At 35.2% G+C, this 23,243-nt stretch overlaps 1 protein-coding gene across 6 annotated transcripts in view; it reads left to right on the top strand.

Moving 5' to 3' along the window:
• Positions 1-136: 136 nt before the first annotated feature.
• Positions 137-23,243, top strand: part of LOC106868118 (exonuclease mut-7 homolog) — a 38,683-nt gene continuing 15,576 nt past the window's right edge. The window contains exons 1-12 of one of the 6 annotated variants that reach the window (XM_014913250.2): positions 137-243; positions 5,047-5,138; positions 7,295-7,431; positions 9,197-9,285; positions 10,256-10,329; positions 10,545-10,580; positions 11,356-11,510; positions 13,267-13,441; positions 15,211-15,278; positions 17,768-17,904; positions 18,999-19,102; positions 21,517-21,646. In XM_014913250.2, the coding sequence (XP_014768736.1) occupies positions 5,067-5,138; positions 7,295-7,431; positions 9,197-9,285; positions 10,256-10,329; positions 10,545-10,580; positions 11,356-11,510; positions 13,267-13,441; positions 15,211-15,278; positions 17,768-17,904; positions 18,999-19,102; positions 21,517-21,646 (1,177 nt within the window). In that variant the 5' untranslated portion in view covers positions 137-243; positions 5,047-5,066. Of the gene's footprint in view, positions 244-499; positions 876-1,510; positions 2,016-2,759; positions 2,782-2,896; positions 2,916-5,046; positions 5,139-7,294; positions 7,432-9,196; positions 9,286-10,255; positions 10,330-10,544; positions 10,581-11,355; positions 11,511-13,266; positions 13,442-15,210; positions 15,279-17,767; positions 17,905-18,998; positions 19,103-21,516; positions 21,647-23,243 lie in introns of those variants that run through there. The other 5 variants (XM_014913249.2, XM_014913248.2, XM_014913251.2 and 2 more) reach the window with 5 other exon arrangements.

The following is a 23,243-nucleotide window of genomic DNA, read 5'->3' as shown; positions in this document are numbered from 1 at the left end:
GTTTTTTTATGGGGGAATCGTATGACCGTGACATGTAAAACACATTATCGAAAACGAAAATCGCCAAAATTAAAAAATAAAAAAGTTACAGCCATTTTCCCTCAGTGTCTAATTCCAATGTCCACCTATATTTTTTTGTATTATAGGCACAAGACCTGAAATTTTGGGGGAAGAGTAAGTGGATTACATTGACGACGGTGCTCAACTGGTACTTATTTTATCGATTCCGTAAAAGATGAAAAGGTAAGTCCACTTCGGCTTAATTATGAAATTAAAAGTGAAAAAGATAATATTGTGTGTGTGAAGAAAAAATTAGAAATCAGCATCAGTTATTAAATAACAAGGGTTGCTTTTGGTTTAGTTTTAAAACTACTCAGAACTACTTCTTTTGAAAACATTAACATATAACGTATTTTTAAAAAAATTACTTCGTTATAAAACATAAATTATGTTGGAGCAGTACACTGTTTAACCAACATATGCTGCGTTCGTTATACTAGCTTGGCATAAGAAAATAGTTCTCATGAGGGAAGCTGAACAGTTTCATGCCCAAATCACACAAATCGCTTAAAATGCATTTGGTTACATCCATTTATATTTTAGTTCATTTATTTCGATATCCATGGAACTGCAGGTAAACGATGACAACAATAGGTCGTTTTTCGCAATTTCAAACCGTCCTGCTATCTTCGTTGTTTGAAATCCTACCTACTCGTTAGATATAATTGCACTTCGATAGATCTGAGCAAATTCAGTCATCACATCGATACCTGTCAACAAAATCCCAAAGGGTACATTTCAGCCACGTGAGCCACTATTATTATACGACGTTGTAGCAATTGCGCATGCTCGTAATTTGTCTGGGGGAAACTGCTGTAAGTATATCACTGCTCATGTCCTTGTTAATAATTTGTTTACAAACAGATCTTCTCAATAATTCATATTCATGATCGGTCACTAACATCCAGCAATTTTATAATGACCTCTCTGATTGGTAGAATAAGAATTCTTATTTGATAACTTTGCTAAGTCTAGGTAAAGCGAATCCGTTGCACTCGGGTCATTGATTGTAAATTACAATCGATGGAACATAAACGCAACATGCTAGCAGGATGTTCAATTTACACATTTATCGAAAATTTCTTGACCCTATTAATGTTTAATGCAATAATTGTATTGGATGTAGCAATTACGTGAATTGGTGGTAAATTACTTAAGCTTGCTCGATTTGTGCAAGATCACCAGAAACAGTTTTCCATTGTCCCCCTGTTTAGCAATCCATAAACGGTTGCCCACTTTTTTTTTTTTTTTTATAAAGCCTTAAATTAATAGTTGAGTAATCTCCGATTTTAGGTGATGAAAACAGAGAGAACCGCACAAATACAAATGTGTGAATCAGTTGCCAAGTGATACAATATCCATGCACATATATTCATTTGTTAATATTCGTATTTTCGACTTTACTCGATACTTTTATTTGAACGTATAGTAAGTATGAATAACCCGCCTCATCTTTTCGAACGAATTAATACGAAACTCTGTAGAATATGAGAAATCGCAGTGTAAAAAACATATTTAAAAAGACAAAGTTTGGGGTGATGGACTCTTTAACAAGGGGAATTAATTTGTCATGTTCCTATAGTAAACATAAAGGAAGCACAATTGAGGCTGGGGCATTTAGGAGACGATCACCTGCTAGACATAGCAACCACATATCAAATTACACACACATATACGCACACATGAGAATACGCAAGCTAGCATAGAGATGAATAAAGTAAAACAAACTACACTGAATCAAAAATTTTAAACAAATTATCGTCAGTGGTATAAAATGATATACCTGATGTAACAAAGTGATAACTAAAATCCGATTGCATATGATTTATTCCATTTTTCAATTAGTAAACTGCAAATAATTATACAGTATAATGATGTGTAATGCTTTTGTGTGATAAGCCTGGCGTCAATCACATAAACGTTCTCTTGCATGTGTTGTGGTCATGTAAACTCCTGTAAATAGTCTATTTTTGTATCTTATATTGTCTTGGTTTCATTGTCAGTCCCACAAATATATTTACCAAAAAACCAAAGATCGCCGAAGAGAATGTTAAATCAATAGATTTCTTTGTACAATGCGAAAACATTCTGTATACACTCACGTATTTATCAAACGCATTCCCGATTATTGACGGTCGTTTGTTTACTTTTCAATTCAGTGCAATATATTTCACTTTGCCATCTTATATATATACATACTTCGAAAGATCGCCCACTTTAAATATGTAGCCATACACTGTATTTTCTGTGGAGGGAAAAAGAAATGAGGACGACTGAAATTTTAGAGATCGTCGTAGGAGTTTTTCATACATATTAACCCATTGGAAAAAAAAAAAAAAAACAGCATAGAAGAAACAAATCTTAATACATCGAAAAATTTCAGAGGTTAAATTTATTTAGCATCCACAAAAATCAAGGTTCTGTGATTTTTAATATGAAAGAAATAGTGTAAGAAAAGCAGAAGATAGAAGCTAACTTTCTTTTACTAATTGTCTTTTAAGTTTCCAAGTCAGCACCTTTAGACAGGGATTTAGTTAACCATGTTTAAAAGAAAAGAAAAAGCAAACAATAATATTGACTTTGTTAACCGATGGTTAGCCTTGATTGAACAGACTTGCAATCAAAGGCATTCTGGCCATGACTAGGCCATCTTTTTGCTCAGGCATAATGTTCTAATTATATTATCTAATTGTATTCTTTTTAAAGAGAGTAGTATGTTAAGTAAGTATGCTATTTCTAGCATGTTGAGCAATGTAACCTTGTAGAAATTCATTCACTGATTGTAGTTCTTTGTTTATTTCAGGATGCTTATGGTAGAAGTGCTCCACTGTTAAGAATTCTACTTTGCCTTATAAGTTACTGATTGAATAATTACTTTTCTTTTCTGTTAAAGTTTCGCCTTTTATTAGAAATTGTCTTACTCTTTTTTGAACCCAGCAAGAATCCTAGCTTCAGTTCCATCTCAATTTTAACCCTAACCCTAAGTAAAACACCTTCTTTGTAGCATACCTCTAATAATAAGCAGTTTTCTTAATTAATCTCTTCTCACTTCATCTCCTTGCTTATACTCTTCAAGTGCAGCTTTAATTGAAAATGCTTTGTACTTTTATAAAGTACACCATCTATTCAAGCCAACAAAGAGCCTCTATGCCATGTATGCAGAACCTCTTACTCTCAGGCAAAATTTTGCCCATATTTAAAATTCAAAACTGCTTGCTGATAAGTCTCTAAAATCTGATTTTGAAACACAAATAATTTAAGTTTTAAGACCAAAACAGTAATTTCATCTTCATCATCATCATCATCAATTCATATCCACTTTCCATGCTAACATGAACTGGATGGTTCAATGGGATCCAACAGGTGAGAGGACCATGTTTCACTCCAGTGTCTCGATTCTGGCATTGATTCTATGGCTGAATGTCCTTCCTAACGCCAACCACTTTACAGAGTGTACTGGGTGCAATTTTCCATGACGCCCAACACTGGTGAAGGTATCTTGTTCATGATGAAGTCCTCTCAATCTTATGATGTTACAGCTTGATTTTCCAACCTCTTTACAAAGCTTCTAGGTGCATCTTTCATACACCAGTATGACTGAGGTCATCTTGCAACTTGCAGGGTGAAAGAGAAAATAGGAGAGAGTAGTTACTTTAGGTGAAATGTTGAGAGGAGTTAAGCTATGATGGGAGGAATGAATTTATTGTTGTGAGAGGATTGTAGTTGAGAGAGTAATGGAAGAAACAGCGTTGTGTGGAATAACGGAGGAGATAGGGAAAAGGAGAAGAGTCATTAATTTCTTCAGTAAAGTTGTTCTCCCATAGCTACCAAACTGCTCTCAAATCACATTGTACTCTCTTATATAATGCTCTTAAATAACACCCTACTGTCTTAAGTATAGAAAGATACACTGGACAATGTAACCATAGACACTTGAAAATGTTTGATCATAGCGCTGCATGATTAAAGCTGACTTATGGCTAAACAAGTGTGAGCCCCGTAGAAAATGGAAAAGGATTTGCCCCAGATGATGGCAAGAGAGATGCGCTGAAACAGCCACTCCATCCTGATAGCACTGAGCAGGGGAAGCTGGAGGTCATCATTGCCACAGGCTCGGTTATAAACCAGTTGGAGAGCGACTGATACTTAGGTAGCCTGATGAGCAGCAGAGCCTGGGCTGGTATCTGACTACACCAAGTTGCTGCTGGAGAAGGTGTCACAGAATGTGATATCCCAGATGAGGGGCCTGCCATCATGGAATGGGAAAATTGTCATACCATCTGGCCTTTTACCATTCCCTCAGTCTAGCCCCACTGGCTTAAGCTGGGAAGGGAAGCCTGCAGCATCCAGGCCATGCTTTATTATAATCTTGTTAAGGGTGGCATGGTGTGGAACATGGCCAGCACTATGATGACATGACTGGATGCAAAGCCTCAGGGACATGCCAAATCACAGGCAGTTGCTGTTAAGCTGAGTGCCAGACTCTTTAAACATATAAGTATCATAAATACTTGTCAAAAAAGCTCATCTCGCTGATTGGCAAGGGTTCACTCCCCAGTTCACAAATACATTATTTCCATTCTTTCTCTCCCATTTTCTTCTTCCTGCTACTCTGAATCTCCTGATATGCACACCATGTCTCTACTGCTCTCATGCCCTTCACTAAACATTTATTCAATCCTTTTTACCCAGTACTGCACTCCTCTGAAATTTATCTCAGCTTAAATTTATTTATCACACACATCAACCAACAGGAACTGAAATCCTTTATTATCAATCTTATTAACTTCACCAGGAAGGTCCTGTTTATTGGAGAAATACTAATTGGTCAATGTCAAGTGGAATTTTGAATCACATTAAATATAATTCAAAACTTCACTTGAGATATAATGAGTGAAGTGTTAAGATACTAATGCATCATTGATTCAAGTAATGTTTCAAGAATTCTTATTCCTTTAGCTCAGACTAAATTATTATTGTTTTCAGATTTTTATTCTTCCCATAAAATGGCTGCTGAAGTCAATGAAAAGCCAACACATCAGGAAGAAACGTCTTTGTTACCAAGTAGTCTTGAAGAAGTAAGCATTTGATTATATTTTTGTCTATTGTTAAATACTATCTCAAAAATTATTATTTAAAATATATATATAGTCATTGTTGTTGGTGTTGTTATCATCATCATCATCATCGCCATCCTCCATTCAGCTCCCCCCATCATCATCATCATTGTCATTGTCATTTTACATATACATGATCTGATCAATAAGTATCCGGACTGTTGCCACAGTAACGAAGCTAAAGCACAAAAAGTGAAGCCACTGGGCACAGATTGACCTTGAACTCTGCTGTGCATGTGCACTAAGTTTTAACGTTCTAGTTCTCTTCTGCTATTTACAGCAGTGCTTGGAAGTAATGTGTGTAATGTGATCATCGCATTGACCATGACGGAGAAAGTTGAACAGAGGCCTATGCAAAGTTTCCAAAAGATTTTCATTGTTTTCGACACAATCAGAGAGATCTTGTGCAGCTGAAACCTGAGTGTCTTTTTGGTCAGCTGAAAGCAGTTTTGCTACAAACATGGCAGACGTGCATCTCATACCCAAATCTTCAGTGATATTGGACTGAACTGAACTGTAGCTAATCTACACAGCCCCTGATAACTCACAGATGGTGATTCAACAATTTCCTCTCACAGCTGCATGCACATCTGCAATGTTTTTCTCAGTTCTGCTGGTTGCAGGTCTCCCAGAACGTTCATCACTTTTGACATTTTTTTCGGCCATCTTGGAAATGTCTGAACCATTCATACACTTGTGTGTCACTCATACACTCCTCTCCATACACTTTCTGCAACTTTGTGTAGGCCTCTGAGCAGGTATCATCATGACAACTTTTTCTGTGATGGTCAATGCAAAAATCACGTTACTTCCAAGCACTGCTGTAAATAGGGGAAGTGAGCTAGAACATTAAAACTTAGTGTGTATGCACAGCAGAGGTGAAGGTCAATCTGTGCCAAGTGGCTTCACTCTGCATGCTTTAGCTTCATTATTATGGCAACAGTCCGGATACTTATTGATCGGACCTCATATTTTCCTCATTGACATGGGTTGGCCAGCTCTCAGGAGCCAAATCACTTCATATTCAAAATTACTGCTCTTCTAGATGGGTTGTTTCTATGACTGGATGTCTTTCCTATCACCAACAATAGAAACATCATGTCTTTGATAAAACTAAAAGGTCTTCACTCATTCACCCACAACTTTATAGAGTACACTGGGTGCATTTTATCATGGTACCAATATAATTGATATTGTTTTGTATCTTGTAAGGCTAATCTCTATTTTAAATGCAAAAGAAAATTTATGAGGCAAATTTAGCTGCTGTAATGGACAAATCATACAGCTATTTAGTTCAGATTCAGAAAATAATGTCCGCAACTAGTGAAGAGATAGGTTTTCAGTTTTTATGAAATCTAAGATTTCTAAATGGATATTGGGGTCTGCAGTCTGTTTGAAACATATAATGAGCACTTTTACAAATGATTTTTCTGACTAAATACTGAGATGTTTTCTTTTCTTGGATAATGATGATTGTTGGATTGATGATGTTGTTAATCAAGATTGCTTTTTTTAATATCTCTCTCTCTCTCTCTCTCTCTCTTTAATGCCATGCCCTACATTGTGGACATGGGTGACCTTTGTAAAGTACCAGTTGAGTACTGGGGCTGATGTAATCAATTTACCTCCTCCCCTGAAATTACTGGCCTTGTGCCAAAATGTGAAACCAATGACAATTGCATCTGGCCCAGCAGCTTTGATGGCAGGATCTTTGGACCCTCATTAGAGTCAAGAAAACTAGGCAAAGTTACTGATACATCCAGATTTTGTGCATCCTGACTTTCTCCCAGAGATCTCATTTATCTTCTGATGCACCTTGTATCCTACTGGGAATAGCCTTTCAATTTCTTCACACTGTTCATTCATCCAGGTCTTTTTAGCCTCCCTATACTTACATTTAATCAGGCTATCCTGCTTTTTATACTCTTTGAGTTTTCTGTTACTGGTTTATGTATATAGATTCATTTATTGATAACCATCATGTTGTGGTCTTTGGCAATGAATGTTACTTTATTTTTGCTTCATTAAATTGATGTAATTGTGTTTTAGTTTTATTATAAATCTGATTTAGCTACTTTGTTAATCTCAGTTATGTTATTTTATATACTTTTATCCAGAAATGTTTGAATTTTATACTGAAAAACATGTGGGGAAAATTTTGTAAGTTTATGGAGGAAGATGTATCAAACAGAGAAAATGTTGTTCGATTCTTTGACAACATGCTTGATGAAGACTTTGAAGCTGATGTTCTCAGGTAATGAACCTTCATATATTTTATATATATATATTTATTCACTCATACAGATACAAACAATATACACAAACATATGATACCAAATATTTATTTTTTGATTAGAAAATCGTGATGGCACCAGTACCAGTAAATCACTAAGAGCACCATCCGAGCGTGATCATTGCCAGAGCACCAGCTGTCTGGCTTTCGTGCCGGTGGCACGTAAAGAGCACCATTTGAGCGTGACCGTTACCAACGTCGCCTTCCTGGCACTTGTGCCAGTGGCACGTGAAAAGACATTCGAGCGAGTTTGTTGCCAGTTCCGCTGGACTGGCTCCTGTGCGGGTGGCACGTAAAATACACCATTTCGAGCGTGGCTGTTGCCAGTACCGCCTGACTGGCCTTCGTGCCAGTGGCATGTAAAAGCACCCACTACACTCTCTGAGTGGTTGGCATTAGGAAGAGCATCCAGCTGTGTAGAAACTCTGCCAAATCAGATTGGAGCCTGGTGTTGCCATCCGGTTCCACCAGTCCTCAGTCAAATCGTCCAATCCATGCTAGCATGGAAAGTAGATGTTAAACGATGATGATGATGATGATGATGAAAATATGGTTTTAAAAGAATCTAGGTTTAGTAAGTATTAATAATTAGTTGTATAATTATAATTTGGTATAACTTTGGTTATGGGGTTATTTGATATCGAGATGGTAATATTGTCTAAATTACAATGCTGCACCCTTTTGCAGTTGGAATCTCTTTTGCTTAAAGTAGTCAGATTAGTATCTTTATTTTTGTTTTTAAGATTTGGAAAAGATTCTCGTATTTGTGTTTGTGAATGTGTTCAACTAAAATTTTAACTTTTCATTGGAACAGTGAAGGAGTACAATAAAGCTTAGATTCATCATCATCATCATCATTGTCATTTAACGTCCGCTTTCCATCCTGGCATTAGTTGGACGGTTTAACTGAGGGCTGGTAAGCCGGAAGGCTGCTACAGGTTCCAATCTGATCTGGCAAAGTTTCTGCAGCTGGATGCCCTTCCTAATGCCAACCACTCTGAGAGTGTAGTGGGTGCTTTTTATGTGCTACTGTCAGGCGGTACTGGCATTAACCACACTCAAATTTACACAGTTTACTTGTTCAGAGCAGTAAAATCTCTTATCATAGATTTATATCAGGGGAAACCAGAGCTGATGGTTGCCATTGACTAACACATGAAACTGATAGTTTAGGGTGTTTGTATATTAGCAGTAGCACTCTCTGCAGTGCTCTAGATTTTTGTAAAGGATCTGAGTAATCCTAACTTTTGTGATGTAGTTTTGGTAATGAAATATATATGAGGTTGCCATGAGAATATATATATTGGGGACTTACTGTTGGTTGTTAGTTTGAAGGTTTCAGCTGTATGTTATTCATATGTAGGGAGAGTATTTAATGCAAGACTTTCATTTCCATTTCATCTATTATTTTAGCATCCTTAAAGTCATATAAACAAGGTTTAAATAGTACAACTCAAATAGTTTTGTACTTCAGCTGTGGGCATTTATCTGGGATTTTTTTTTTACTGTAAACTGATTCTAAAATATTTTAATTGTTTGGAAAACAATTTGTTTAGTAGATTAGGAAACACAATTGTTTGTAAACAGTATGATATGTTTGTTAAGAACATTGTACATGTATTTTTGAATATACCATAACCAGTTTTCATCTTTTTAGTCAGAGATATTTTCTCTTTTTTTTTTTCTTCACAATCACTAACAAGGTTGAATGCTTATTTATTTGTAGGAGACACTCACATTTCCATGGTAGACTTTCTCGAAATATTGTTAAAAAGTGGTTGGGTAAGATTGTGAAACTGTATGAATTTCCTAAAGGTGAGTTAGCTACCTTATATTTCAGTTTCTACTTAATAAAATTACCAGCTATAATTTAAAATCATCATCACATCATTGTTATAATCATATGTATTTTAACATTCATTTTTACATGCTGGCTAAGTTAGACTGTTCTGTATTAGACTGTATATCAATTCATCTTTAACTTGTATTTTTTTGTCTGAAGCATAAACACTTTCTAGTTTGCTTGTACCACTTCTTTCCCTATCTCTTATGGTCCTTTTTAGCCACAAGTACCTTTCACAATCATCTAATCTTCTGGACTATTCCCCTTTCTTGTCTATGAACATTCATGAACTTCAGTCCAATCTGGATCCCACACATCACTTTTTACTAACACAAAAACTACAAACTTTGTTCCTCCCTGTGACATAAACCACTCACTCTTTTTCTTTAGTCTGTCTCTTTTTCCCAGGTTATTCACTGTAGTCTAATTTCTGAAAGGTGCTGTCTACTCTACCCTTCATTCACCTTTCCCACCTGGAAATCTATAAGAAGGACTTCTAGTTACTCTTATGAATTCATCTGCTGTCACTGCCACTCTTTGAACTCCTCAGCAACTGTAAAACCTTTCACTCCTGCCTTGAAGTCTTCTGTCTTACATCATCCCCCTTGGTGATTTCAGTAATCACAACCCTTCTTGGCTGTCAAACTCCCATACCAGTGTTGTAAGTGTAGAACGAATTCTTTGTTAAGTTCAACTCTCTCACACTCTACCAATAACTGCTAACATCCCCTTTCTCATCTATGGTTCCTTTCTCACTTCTAAACCCAGTCATTACCAAACCATCACCATTTCTGCACCTATCAGATCATCTGACTTCTACCTAATCATAGCTAAATTAATGTGTTAAATTTAACTTATCTCCTATTTTAGTGTTAATAGCACCTCCTAAGATGAGGTGGATATTAAGACTGGGTACTAAAGTCATTTTAATTATTTTTCTAGGAATTTGTCCCAACTTGTTATTATCACACAGAATGGGCTTCATTTCATACGTTTCACATTTATATATTAAAAAGGTAATTTCAAAATTTTATTTTTGCTTTATTAACTTGGTGTTGTAAATTATTTTTTTCTTTACAGTTTTTTCCAAATGATTTCTTTTCTTTAATTTGAAGTAAAAATAGCTGAAAGAATTATCCAGCTGAACAACTTTTCCTGAAGTCATGTGAAACAATTTTATTAATTTGTATTCTTCTAATTTACTAAGTGAATTTTATTATTTCAATTCTAGGTAACAAGTTATTGCAACTGGAGAGATTTGATTGTGGTAAGTTTTCAATTTTTCATTATTTTTTATGTTGTGAATAAGTTAAACTTGTACAAGATTGAGATTATTAAATAACTTTTATTTTTAGCAATGGAGAAATATTTAGTTTAGTAAGTTTTGTGTCAAGTATGTTTCCATACAGAAAATGGGTAATTGTGCATACATTAGAAAGAAACATGATATTGATGCATGATATTTTAGCATTGTTTTAGATGTATTTTAAAAAGTTTGCTTCTCAACCACATGATTTCAAGTTCAGTCCCCACTGCATGGCATCTTGGGCAAGTGTTTCCTACTATTGTAGAAAAGCTTTGTAAGTGGATTTGATAGACAGAAACTGAAAGAAGCCCATTGTATATATGTATGCATACACATACTAAATCACATACACATACCCGTGTGTGAGAGTGTGTATGTTTATATCTCCTTGTCTTGACATCATGTGATAGTTGTAAATGAGTATCACTGTCATACAAGCCGTGTCATTCATTTTCAATATTCTGCAAAATCATGTCTGGCTATGGGGAAATATTTTTCTTGCTTGGAAACAAGTGAGGGTTGGCAACAGGAAAGGAATTCTTCCATAGAAAAATCTGCTTTAATAAACTCCATCTGACCCACACGAGCATGGGAAAAATGGATGCTAAACCACTAATAGTACTGATGTTCGCAGTTGAGATGAAAATTTGTTAATATATTGAGTCTGTAAAATAATTAAAACATGATGATTATTTCTTTTATTAATTTTAATTGGCTATTTTTTTTCCTCTTGAAGTATATTTCTGCAGATTGTATAAGTACACAGAAAAAAGTGGTACAGAAACTTTGTTTACTAGGGATGATAGAAGAAGCTGCAAGATTTGCCAATGATTTCAACCTTGATGATGAAGATTGGCCCATTGATTTACAACAAGAGCGACAACGTTGTTTGTAGGTTTCTTTTATTTCAAAGTTCCTAAAGGCATTGAGCCGACAAAATCATTCACATGCCTGGGCAAAATGCTTGATGGCATTTCTTCTGGTTTTACATTCTGAGTTCAAATTTTGCCCAAGGTTGACTTTGCCTTTCATCATTTCTGGGTTGATGAAATAAATTCCAGTTGAACAAATTTCAGTCATACCTACAGGGTTTTCAGGCTAAATTTGATAATTTGCATTAAAAAAAAAAAACGCAATATCCCATCCATAAATAAAACATTTAAAAAAATCAAAACATAACAACTAGACACCTGTCTCTGCCTCTCTGTCACACTCTAACCTCTCATCACCTGGCACAAGATCACTTCCACCAATATCCTCTTGTGTTGCAAGTTACTTGGTGACCCTGTCAGTGCTGGTGCCACGTAAAAAGCATCCAGTCCATACTGTAAAGAGGTTGGCATCTGGAAGGGCATCCAGCTGTAAAAACCATGCCAAAACTGACCTTGCTTCTGCTGGTGCCACATAAAAAGCACTCAGTCCACACTGTAAAGAGGCTGGGTTGGGAAGGGCATCCAGCAGTAAAAACCATGCCAAAACAAGCACTGAAGCCTAGTGCAGTCTTTTGTCAAACTGTCCAACCCATGCCAGCATGGAAAGCGGGTGTTAAATGATGATAATGATGATTATGGTTAGGAGATAACAGTTTACGCAAAGTAGTCGCCCCAGCTTTCACCATTGCCTCAAGACGGCTCTGGAAGTTGGTGCATGCATTCCTCATAGTGTCCCTGGGAAGTATCTTCAAGCACCTTCTTGATCTTGGCCATCACCTCAGCCTTGGTGTTGCACACAAAATGATTAGTGTTTTTCTCAACTGTGCTCTGCACGTAGTAATCCATAGGTTTTCAATTGAGGTATTCAGGAGGCCAGAAATTTGAGCTGGTGAAGTCGTAGAATTTCTCTGACAACCACTTCTGACTTTTTCTGGGGGCATGACAAAGAGCTGAATCCTGCTGCCACACATATAGCCTTCCAGCAGCAACCCTCTCCAACCAAGGATTGACCACTGTCTCCAGCAGCTTTACATAGCCATCTGAATTGAGCCTATAATGTTGTTCAAAGATGTGGGGATGAATTCTGGTATGTCGATGCAGTCAGAACACCTGCTATGATTTTTCTTAATGGCCATGACTTTGTAGTCTTTGTCATGTTTTACAGTCTTTACAGCGTTCACAGAGCATTAAGTAGCTGTTGTGATGTTGAGATTTTGATACTTTGCATGAATCATCATGATACAAGTCACTCTTTCCCAATAGTCAGACGACTTCCAGTCTTCCATGTCAGCTAACTTTTCCTCAACTACAACTTTAATCCCTTATGCTCTCCAACACTGTTGACTCTTCACCAATATATCAAGCTGTTCCTGAAAAAAGGAGACATAAAACAAATATCAAATTTAGCCTGAAAACCCTGTATTGTAGAAAGAAAAGAAATTAATACTTAGTTCTTATTGAAACAATATGCCTGATTTTAATTGCTTATAATTCTTCAGTAGCCACTTAACTATTTCTCAGATTGTTACTACATTCAACATAATATTCATTTTTTTATGAAAAATTCTCTTTTGTAGATAATGATATATAGTATTGATTAATGTATTAATTAAGTGATCACAATTGTTTGCAACTATTTAACAACAATAACTATAATTAAGTTTTATGTGGTTGTATTAATTAATTTGTTAAAACAGCTGAAATTTCTTTTTCAGGAATGAACCGTTACAAGTCACAGAAGATGATCTTTTATGGAGTACAGATGATGAAGAAAGTGATGAAGTTGAAGATTCCACCCATCCATACTATTATTTTCCACACCCACGACCAAAGATTTTGATGATAAAGAATAAAGAAAAATTCCAGCAGTGTATAGAACATTTATCTCAAGTGAGTTCACCACCAACACCACCGCATCACCAATACTACTACTGCCACCAATATCGTCAATTTTACTCCTTCTTTTCTGTGTTTGCATTGGGTCTTCCGTAGCTCTATGTCACCCCATGTTGTCCTTTGTCATCTCTTTTATGAGGTCCAGCCCCTTGAAATCAATTTCTATCACTTCTTTCTGTGTCTTCCTTGGCCTTCCTTTTCTGAATGTTTCTTCCACTCAAATTGCTTAATACTTCATTACTTGACCGTCATCCTACATACACGTCACATATCTGTACCAATAATGTCTTCCCTCAAGCACACTATATCTGAATTTTCTCGTACCTAATTTTCTCTCAACTTTTTTGTGCTCTGTTGTTCATGCAAACTAACATTATATTCTTGTGTATTGTACTTGCTTCATGTTTTTCCCAACTTTCCTTAATATTTAGTGCCCATGTTTGCTATTATATTGCATTGTACTTTATATACAAGCATCATACAATCTGCACTGCACATGACGAGAGAACCTTTCTGTTGCTTGTAGAGCAAATAACTCCCTTAACTTTTCACTCTATACTTATTCCGAGTACTATGCTTTAAGCACATCCTCTTTTGCTAATTCTGTCACCTAGATCATGCATACTATTGGTTACTTCTACAGAGCTTTCAGAACATTTGAAAGAATTTATTTGACAAGCAGTTATTGCTAACTACTCCTGTGCATCTATTTGATATAAAGTCTTTCTTTTCTATTGATCTGCCTGTGATCCTACAGTCACCTATAGTTTACATTTGGTGCACAGTACAGAGTTCTTACATTCTACATTTTGAGCATGCCATTTCCTTGTTGGTTGTAGCATCCAAGCTTCTTCCCTGCTTACACCTTTTTCTTTGCTAGGTTTACTTTGATCATCTAGATTCTAGGCTTTACTTCTATGTTTGGAATTTCTTCTCTAAATATTCAACAGATTCATGTATGAGATCTTGGTCATTGGTATACAGGAGTTTTCCTGGACAGATAGTCTTAAAGTCCTGTGTTATGGCCTAGAGAACTCTAAAAAAACAGATGGTAATTGAGCAACATGGCTACTGGACATCAATCTGTATGTTAAATTCTTTGTTGAACTCATTACTAACTTTCAGCTTTTTGATGACATCTTTCCATGGCTTTCACAAGTTGTTCCTCTGTATTAAGATTTCTTAGCAACCATCAGACTACAGAGCATAGTACCAAGCCTTTCTTAGGCTGACGAATGTTAGGTACAAAGGCCTATTCTTAGCTAAGAGCTTCTTTGTAATTTAAATTCAAAACTTTTTGTTATGTTCCAAACTATCTAAATGATGAAAAAGTAAATTATTTTACAAAGTTCTTATAAATTTATTGAAACAATAACAATATATTTCATTAGAAACATGGTCATGAAAGGGTCAGTATTCCATTCAAATTTTATCAGGTGCTCCATTTTCCCTTATTCACAGTTATCAAAATAATATAGTAGGGAGATCATCCATACTATACTTTTTGTACTTTCATCTAAATTTCTGTCAAAATTCATGTTATCATTGTGTACATGTGTGTGTGTAGCTAACATTGAACTAACATACTTTGGAGCATTTTATTCTGAGTTTTTATGTCAAGGAGGACTTAACCATTCAATAAAACAGTACTCCAGCATTGCCACAGTTGAGAAAATGAAGCCAGTAAAAGAATAATAAACTTTAAAACTTCTGAAAAACTCTGTTGAGATAAAAATTCAATTTGATATACAATTTCATTCCAGCCTGGCTCCATTGTTGGTGTTGATCTAGAATGGCAAACTTTATTTAATTCAGAAACTAACCGAGATAGGTAAGACATGGTAACCATCAACCCATTTTTGTAATTTTAAATTTTATAGTAAGGTCTTCAGTAATTTGACAGTTTTTTGTTTATTTTTGACAAGATTACCATGTTATTAATATAGGTTCTAAATAACTTGGTATTGTATGCATGTTGGTGCAAGTAATTTGATTGTAATGACAGCCACTAAAATTTGAAGTGGAAGTGGTTTGTATTTTCATTTAGCTAAATTAAATTAAAAGTAAATTATAAGCTTTTTAGTAAACTTTGTGCGAAACTCAGTGTAACCCTTTCGCAAACCATAGTCATGGCGGATGCTGGCCTCACATAACAGTTACTTGTGCTGCTGGCATGTAAAAAGCACCTTTCAAATGTTGGGCCTCACAGAGGTGATAATTGACCAAGACCTTTGGCAAAATACCATGCTCAAGCATGGTATATTGCCTAAAGGTCTTGTCAAGCCAAGTTGTGGCCAATGCCAGTGTCATGTAACTGGTGTCTATCTCAGTGGCATGTAAAAAGCACCCATTACACTCCAGGAGCAGTTGGTGTTAGGAAGGGTATCCAGCCATAGAAACCATGCCAGATCAGATTGGAACTAGGTGCAGCTCTCCAGCTAACCAGTTTCAGTCAAACTGTCTAACCCATGCCAGCATGGAATGCAGATGCTAAATGATGATGATGATTATTATTCTATCAAATGTAATACCTATTCATTCAGATTGTTTTGAATTAATCATGCATTATCTCGTAGCTTTGAGATTTCAATGATGTGATTGTATATTTTTACAATGACATTGTTAGGTGGATGTGAGAGACCGAATCCGATCAGTTTGAACATAAAACATGGAGAAAATTTTGGGTCGGATATGTCTGTATTAAATACTAAAGGGTTAAACAATTTAAATATTTTACTTTAATTTCTAGATTTAATGCTAATCTTTCTGTTTAACTCATCACCTCCAAGAAAGTTGTTAAACATTAAAAAGCTAATTATTATAAAAAGAACATTTTATTTAGATATGTTTTACAAAACTATAATTTTTATAGGTAAGTTTATATTATTATTTTTGTTTGTTTTGCTTTTGATCTTTTTTAATGCTTGGTATATGTTGAAACAGGTACTTAAGTATTCAGATTCATACTTTTCACTTGAACTGTTGATTAATTCAGTAGCAAACTATCTAATGCCTATTTATCTACATCAGTAGAATGAGGAAACATCAAATTCCTGACAAAATTTCTTACACAATCTCTACTTTTGCTCCTGGCATTTTGACATGCATATTGTCTTTTGTCTAGTTTTTGGAATTGAATTTATTTTTCTTTTAAAAGAAGCATCTCTGTTTTATTTAAAAAGAGCTACCAGGAGCTAAGTTAATCTAGTATTGCTCTAACAGCCAAAGAATTGACTGTTTGTGTCACGTCTCTTTTGATGACCAACATACTCTAACTAGCTAAAGCCACCTAGTTCTGCATAGGTACCAAAAGGTAGCACGGTAGTGGATTCATTGCTACAAGCAGCAGTAACACTGACAAATGCTTCATTAGCATGCTAGCATACAAATTCTCTTATAAAGAGAATTGGCTTCAGCAGGCTAACTTTATCCAGATACACTGTATGGTAGCAAATGTTTTTAACAATGCTCCTACTATTAATTGCATTATTGTGATCAGACTGAAAAATAGAAGATGATAAGCCTTTGGCTCCCATGCCAGTGGCACGTAAAAAGCACCATCGGAACATGATCAATGCCAGGCCCGGCTGACTGGCTCCTGTGCCAGTGGAACATAAGAAGCACCCACTTCACTCTCGGAGTGGTTGGCATTAGGAAGGGCATCCAGCTGTAGAAACATTGCCAGTTCAGATTAGAGTCTGGTGCAGCCGCTGGCTTTCCAGACCTCAGTCAAACCATCCAGTCCATGCCAGTATGGAAAACGGACATAAAACAATGATGATTATGATGATGTCAGTCATCTGCTCTTGATCTGCTTTCAGTTAATTCACCATTTTATTCACAAGCTGTCATTTTACTTTATATTGTTGATGATATTTAATTCACTGTTCATATCAGGGTTAAAAGAATAGCAAGATGTGTGATGAAAGTGTTAGACCAATAAGATTAAATGGATTCAAATCATTGTAAGGCACCATATTTAATTTACTGTCCTTAATTATTGGTCACTGTAGGGTTTAAAGCTTAGACATTTATTAGATGTTAGATTTAAATCGCATAATAAATTTGTATTCTCTAAGAAAGAAAATGTACTTTACTTGCCTTAAATTATTTAACTTAAGGTAGATACCATTCAAAGTGAGCAGTTATTGTTCGTATGTAAAGGTATTTAGGAATAAAACATTTATGAAAAATTATATGCAAATATGCAGAAACAAGAATGTACATAATCCTATTCAATATAGAGTAACAATTTTCTTAAATGAAATATTTTGTTTTGTTTTCCATTGCCATATAATTTCTTGTCGTTGTTCATTTTAGTATTGCACTCATACAACTTGCACTGCTTGAGTGCATCTACATTGTTGACGTGATAACACTGGCACAAATTCTTTCCAAAGATGACTGGACACACTTTTTTAACAAAATTTTTAATAATAAAACCGTCGTGAAATTAGGTAGGTGTATTCTTTTCTTAATTTTTATATGTTCAAGAGACAATTTTTATCTGTTCTCCTCCCATGTTCTAAATCATTTTTTTGGCCCCTGAAACACTTTAAATGAAATGTTTCTTCCAAAAGGTCTTGGTAACATTTGACCTTAGAGCTTTTTAACTATCACTGCCAGTGCCCCTGGACTGGCTCTTGTGCGGGTGGCACATAAAATACACCATTTTGAGCGTGGCCATTGCCAGTACCGCCTGACTGGCCTTCATAGGATTTTCGAGCGAGATCGTTGCCAGTGCCCTTGGACTGGCTCTTGTGCGGGTGGCACATAAAATACACCATTTTGAGCGTGGCCGTTGCCAGTACCACCTGACTGGCCTTCGTGCGGGTGACACGTAAAAGCACCCACTACACTCTCTGAGTGGTTGGCGTTAGGAAGGGCATCCAGCTGTAGAAACTCTGCCAAATCAGATTGGAGCCTGGTGTAGCCATCTGGTTTCACCAGTCCTCAGTCAAATCGTCCAACCCATGCTAATATGGAAAGCGGACGTTAAACAATGATGATGAGAATGTCAAATTTACAATTTCTGTTATTTAATTTACAGTGAGGTGGACTGGGAAAAGAGGAGTTTTTGAATATCCCTAATCAGTCATACCTGAGTTCATTTATAGTTTAAAATATTTGACCAAAGTCTAATCAATATGTTATCAATGGTCAGTTGCAAGCTGTCTTCAGATCTGAAACTTAAAGTATATGAATTTCATTGTAAATATACAAAATAGTTTGGTGCAAAGACTTGGTTGCTGCATTACAGCAGTTCAGTAACATAAATGTTCCTTCATTGGCTCATTCAGCCTTAGCATTTTATCATTTATATTTGATTCTTCATTGTCTGTGACTCTTTTATTACTGTTGATATTTTAAATTTATTTTATGATTGTCAAGGAATAGAAGTAATTATTGACAATCCAAGTCTGCAATCAGATTTCAATTTCCAGTTGCTTTATTGCATCTTTAAGAAATGTGTGTCATAATTCTCTGTTAACCTCTTGTGCTTGTTGCTTGAAACTAATATCTTTAACTTCTTAAATTTTTATTCTTTCAGGTTATAGTTTCACACAAGATTTAAATATAATTGCAGTCACATTCCCATTTATTGATACAAAGGAATTTTCCAACATCATTGATCTTCAGACAACAGTTAAAAAGGTATTACTATTTTCATATTATGTGTAAAGATGATAGAGTTAGTTGAAACTGTAGAGTGCTGGGCTAACTATTGTACTATTTGTAATGTCTTCCTTAATTGTTCTGATTTCAAATGCCTAGTTAACTTTGACTTTCAACCATTTAAGATTCAATTAAATAAGTACCAGTAATACACTGAAATCATTTAAATTCACAATACCTTTTCCCTACAAATATTAGTCTTTTGACAATGAGAAGAAAAAAAATTAACTTGTATGTATGTGTGTGTATAAGCAAAATGGCCAGGTGCAGAAGTGCACATATTTTTTTGTTTTTATTCTTTTTACTGAGATGTTGGAAGAAGGCACCAGTTTATTTTTAAAAGATAAATTAGAAATGATTGTAGTAAGAAGCTTGCTTCCCAATCACATGGTTCGGAGTTCAGTGTCTTCTACTATAGCCTTGGGCCAACCAAAGCCTTGTGAGTGGATTTGGTAGACAAAAACTGAAAGAAGCCCATTGTGTGTGTGTATCTATGTGTCTGTGTTTGTTTTTTTCCATCATCGCTTGACAACCGGTGTTGGTGTATTTACGTCCCTGTAATTTAGCAGTTTGGCAAAAGAGTCCAATAAAATAAGTACTAGGACTTAAAAAATAAAGTCCTGGGGTCAAATTGTTTAACAAAAACTCTTCAAGGCGGTGCTCCAGCATGGCTGCAGTCAAATGACTGAAACAAATAAAAGAATATCATACACTGAGGCAACCCTTTGTGTTTCTATCTGCAGAACATTTACTATAATGTTGAACTAAGTTCTTGGTGAACTGTATCTCTGATCAAGTGCTTACCTCCGGTGCTACTGTATGCTGCCAATGTTCCAACAAATGTTGTAACATTGCAAATACTATTGCTTTACACAGAGAATTAAAGAACTTTTGATTGCTTGTTGATACAACAGCTGGAATTAAGATGAGGATTCTGTTATATAATGTCTGAGCAAATAATTTGCCCTGGAAGCTATTTTTAATCTTTTACTTGTTTCAGTCATTAGAGTATGATTGTGCTAGGGTATTGTGTTGAAGGGTTTAGTCAATAAAATCAACTCTGGCACCTATTTTTAAGTCTAGTACTTATTCTATCAGTCTCTTTTGCTAGACCACTAAGTTATAGGGTCACAAACAATCTAACACTAGTTGTGAAGCACTGAGAAACACAAACATCACAATGAGCTTTCTTTTACTCAGTTTCCATCTACCAAATTCGCTCATGAGGCATTATTTGGCTAAGGTCTATTGAAGAAGGCACTTGCCCAAGGTACCTATCAGTGATATCAAACCCAAAAGCTTGTGGTTGAATGACTAAGAAATAAACTTCTTAACTGCACAGTAATTCCTGGATGTTTAAATTAGAGAATAATGTTAATGATTTCAAATAAATCAAGCAATGATTTCTAGTAAATCTAGAAATGTCTTCTGGTTGTTGTTTGATGTCATTTGTTTACCGTGCATCTGAGCCTAAAGCAATTTATACTGTAAAACAAAATTTTTATTTCTTTTTGTCTTTGGTCAGTAAGTGTTATTTCCTATTTGCTTCTATCTAGAAATCAAAGAAAATGACTGTTATTCCCTTCAAACTTTGCTTTTGAGACCTTGACATCAATGTTTTGAAACTGACCTATTTTCCATTACATTTCAAACAGATACAGTACTGAGTTGCTGAAAAAGAAATACCATTGTAGCAAATATTCTGCTTAATACCATAGATTTGCTTGTCAGTTGCTTGACATCAACCACTTGAGCATGTCCCTTAGTGGCTGATGATATGTGCATCACTGATCATGAACAGAAGTATTGGGAGAATATTATAGCCATGTGTTGAGAGGGATTCTTTAGGGTTTGAATAAATATCATAACAAAAGCAAAGTTTGAAGGAAATATTAGCCATTTTCATACTTTCAAGGGGTAAGCAAATAGGAAATAACAGTTGCTATTCAAGGACAAAAATCATGATGCACAGTGTTATAAGTAATTGTTTTCTAAAATAGGCATTTTAAGGGAGTAATATTGTTGATTTAAATGACCTCAGTACTTGAGAGGTGTGCATTTTATAATTCTCAGAAAAATGAAAGTTAAACTTAAATCTGGTGGAATTTGCACTCAGGGCATAAAGAGATATACCTACATAATGCCATACATTTAATCAGTTACTCTACTGGTTAAATTGACTAATATAAAACACTTGTGAGCAATTACTTTGTATATTAATTATTACTTCACTTCAATTTTATATTTAATGTTTTTGTGAATAGGTAATACTTAAACATCACAACTTCAATTCTCTTAGAATAATCTTTTGCATAAAATTGTTTGTTTAAAAATTGTTTTTTTTTTTTCATTTTTCATTTTTATTTCCATCAAATTCCATTCAAATTGTGAAGTCCTCAAATGTTAAACATAAAGGCCTTAGCGGACTAGTAGAACAGCATTTTAGTCGACCTCTAAATAAAGCATATCAAATTTCTTGTTGGGAAAGGCGACCTCTTCGAAAATGTCAAGTTATCTATGCAGGTATGTAATAATAACTTGTTGAAACAAATAGTCTTAAATAACTTCTTGAAGATATTGGTAGTAATAATAACAATGTACGCATGCACGCACACACACATATGCAGGCAATGAAGGTCTATGCTTCAGTCATGTGATCTGCTAGAAAGCACAATGAAATGTCATTCTATCTTAAAAGCAGATGCATTGACAATCCTATATACATTATGTTTGAATAAAAGGTAAAGTGGTGAAGTTAATAACGCTTTTGTTCAATATGGTTAAACAAAAAATAGCAACACATATTTAGAAACTCTATCATTAAAGATGTGGCATAGTGTTCATCATCGTTTAACGTCCGCTTTCCATGCTAGCATGGGTTGGACGATTTGACTGAGGACTGGTGAACCAGATGGCTACACCAGGCTCCAATCTGATTTGGCAGATATTAATCTGTTTAGCATCTTATTTCGTCATTTCCTCTTTTTTGTAAATTTGAGATTTGGTGCATCTTTGAATACACATAATCTACTCAGATTAACATCTTTTCAGATTCTAGTGTGGAATCATAATATAGATTTAAAGTTATAAAAATAAAATCCATTAAAGAATATCTATATTCTCTGTCTCTGTCTGTCTGTCTCACTCTCTCTATCTATTTATCTAGCTTTATATGTGTGTGTATCAATCCCACTACATGCCACTTTGAGCATCTTCTACTACAGCTTTGGGCTAATTAATGTCTTGTAGGTAGATTTCATGGATGAAACTGAGAGAAGTCAGTTGTATATATAAACCTATGTGTGTGTGTGTGCATGTGCATAGAGAGGTTTGTATGTGTGTGTTTGTATCTCCTTGACTTGATATCTCACAAGAGTTGTAAACAAGTGTCATTATCATACAAACAGTGTTCTTTTATTTCCCATCTCTTGTGAAAACATGTCTGGCTATGAGAAAGTATTAGCTTGTTTGTAAACAAGTGAGGGTTAGTGGCAGGAAGGTCATCCAGATGTAGAAAGTGTGCCTCAGGAAATCTAGTCTGACCCATGAAATCATGGATGTTGATATATGTATGTGTATATATATGTGTGTGTATATATTTGTACACACACTCGCACACATATAGTAAGCTTAATTTTGATGACTTTAACATTCTTTAGAAATCCTTTTAGAAAACCTAACATGAATTGATTCTGAATGTACTGAAATTGTACTGTAAGTGCATGTCTTCAAATCTACATTAATCAATATTCATATTGGTCACATCTTTATGATGAGAAGATTGAAGTCAACAAATTTGAGTACTTTCTGGTGTGTTGATAATAGAAATGAAACAAGGCCACCATGTAAATATTTTTACCATTATTTATGTCTATATGGGAACTTGAACTCAGAACAGCAATAATCAAGCAATTGTTTATTATTATGTAACATTATATATAGATACAGGCATAGTGTATGGTTAAGAAGTTTGCTTCCCATCCAACCACATGGTTCTGGGTTCAGTCCCAGTGTGGAACTTCAGGCAAGTGTTTTCTACTATAGTCCTGGGCTAACGAAACTTTCTGAGTGGATTTGGTAGACAGAAAACTGATAGAAGCTTATTGTGTGTGCATGTGTG

This window comes from Octopus bimaculoides, chromosome 2 (assembly GCF_001194135.2).
Source record: "Octopus bimaculoides isolate UCB-OBI-ISO-001 chromosome 2, ASM119413v2, whole genome shotgun sequence".
NCBI classification, from domain to species: Eukaryota; Metazoa; Mollusca; class Cephalopoda; order Octopoda; family Octopodidae; genus Octopus; species Octopus bimaculoides.
This window is presented reverse-complemented; position numbering and strand designations above follow the sequence as displayed.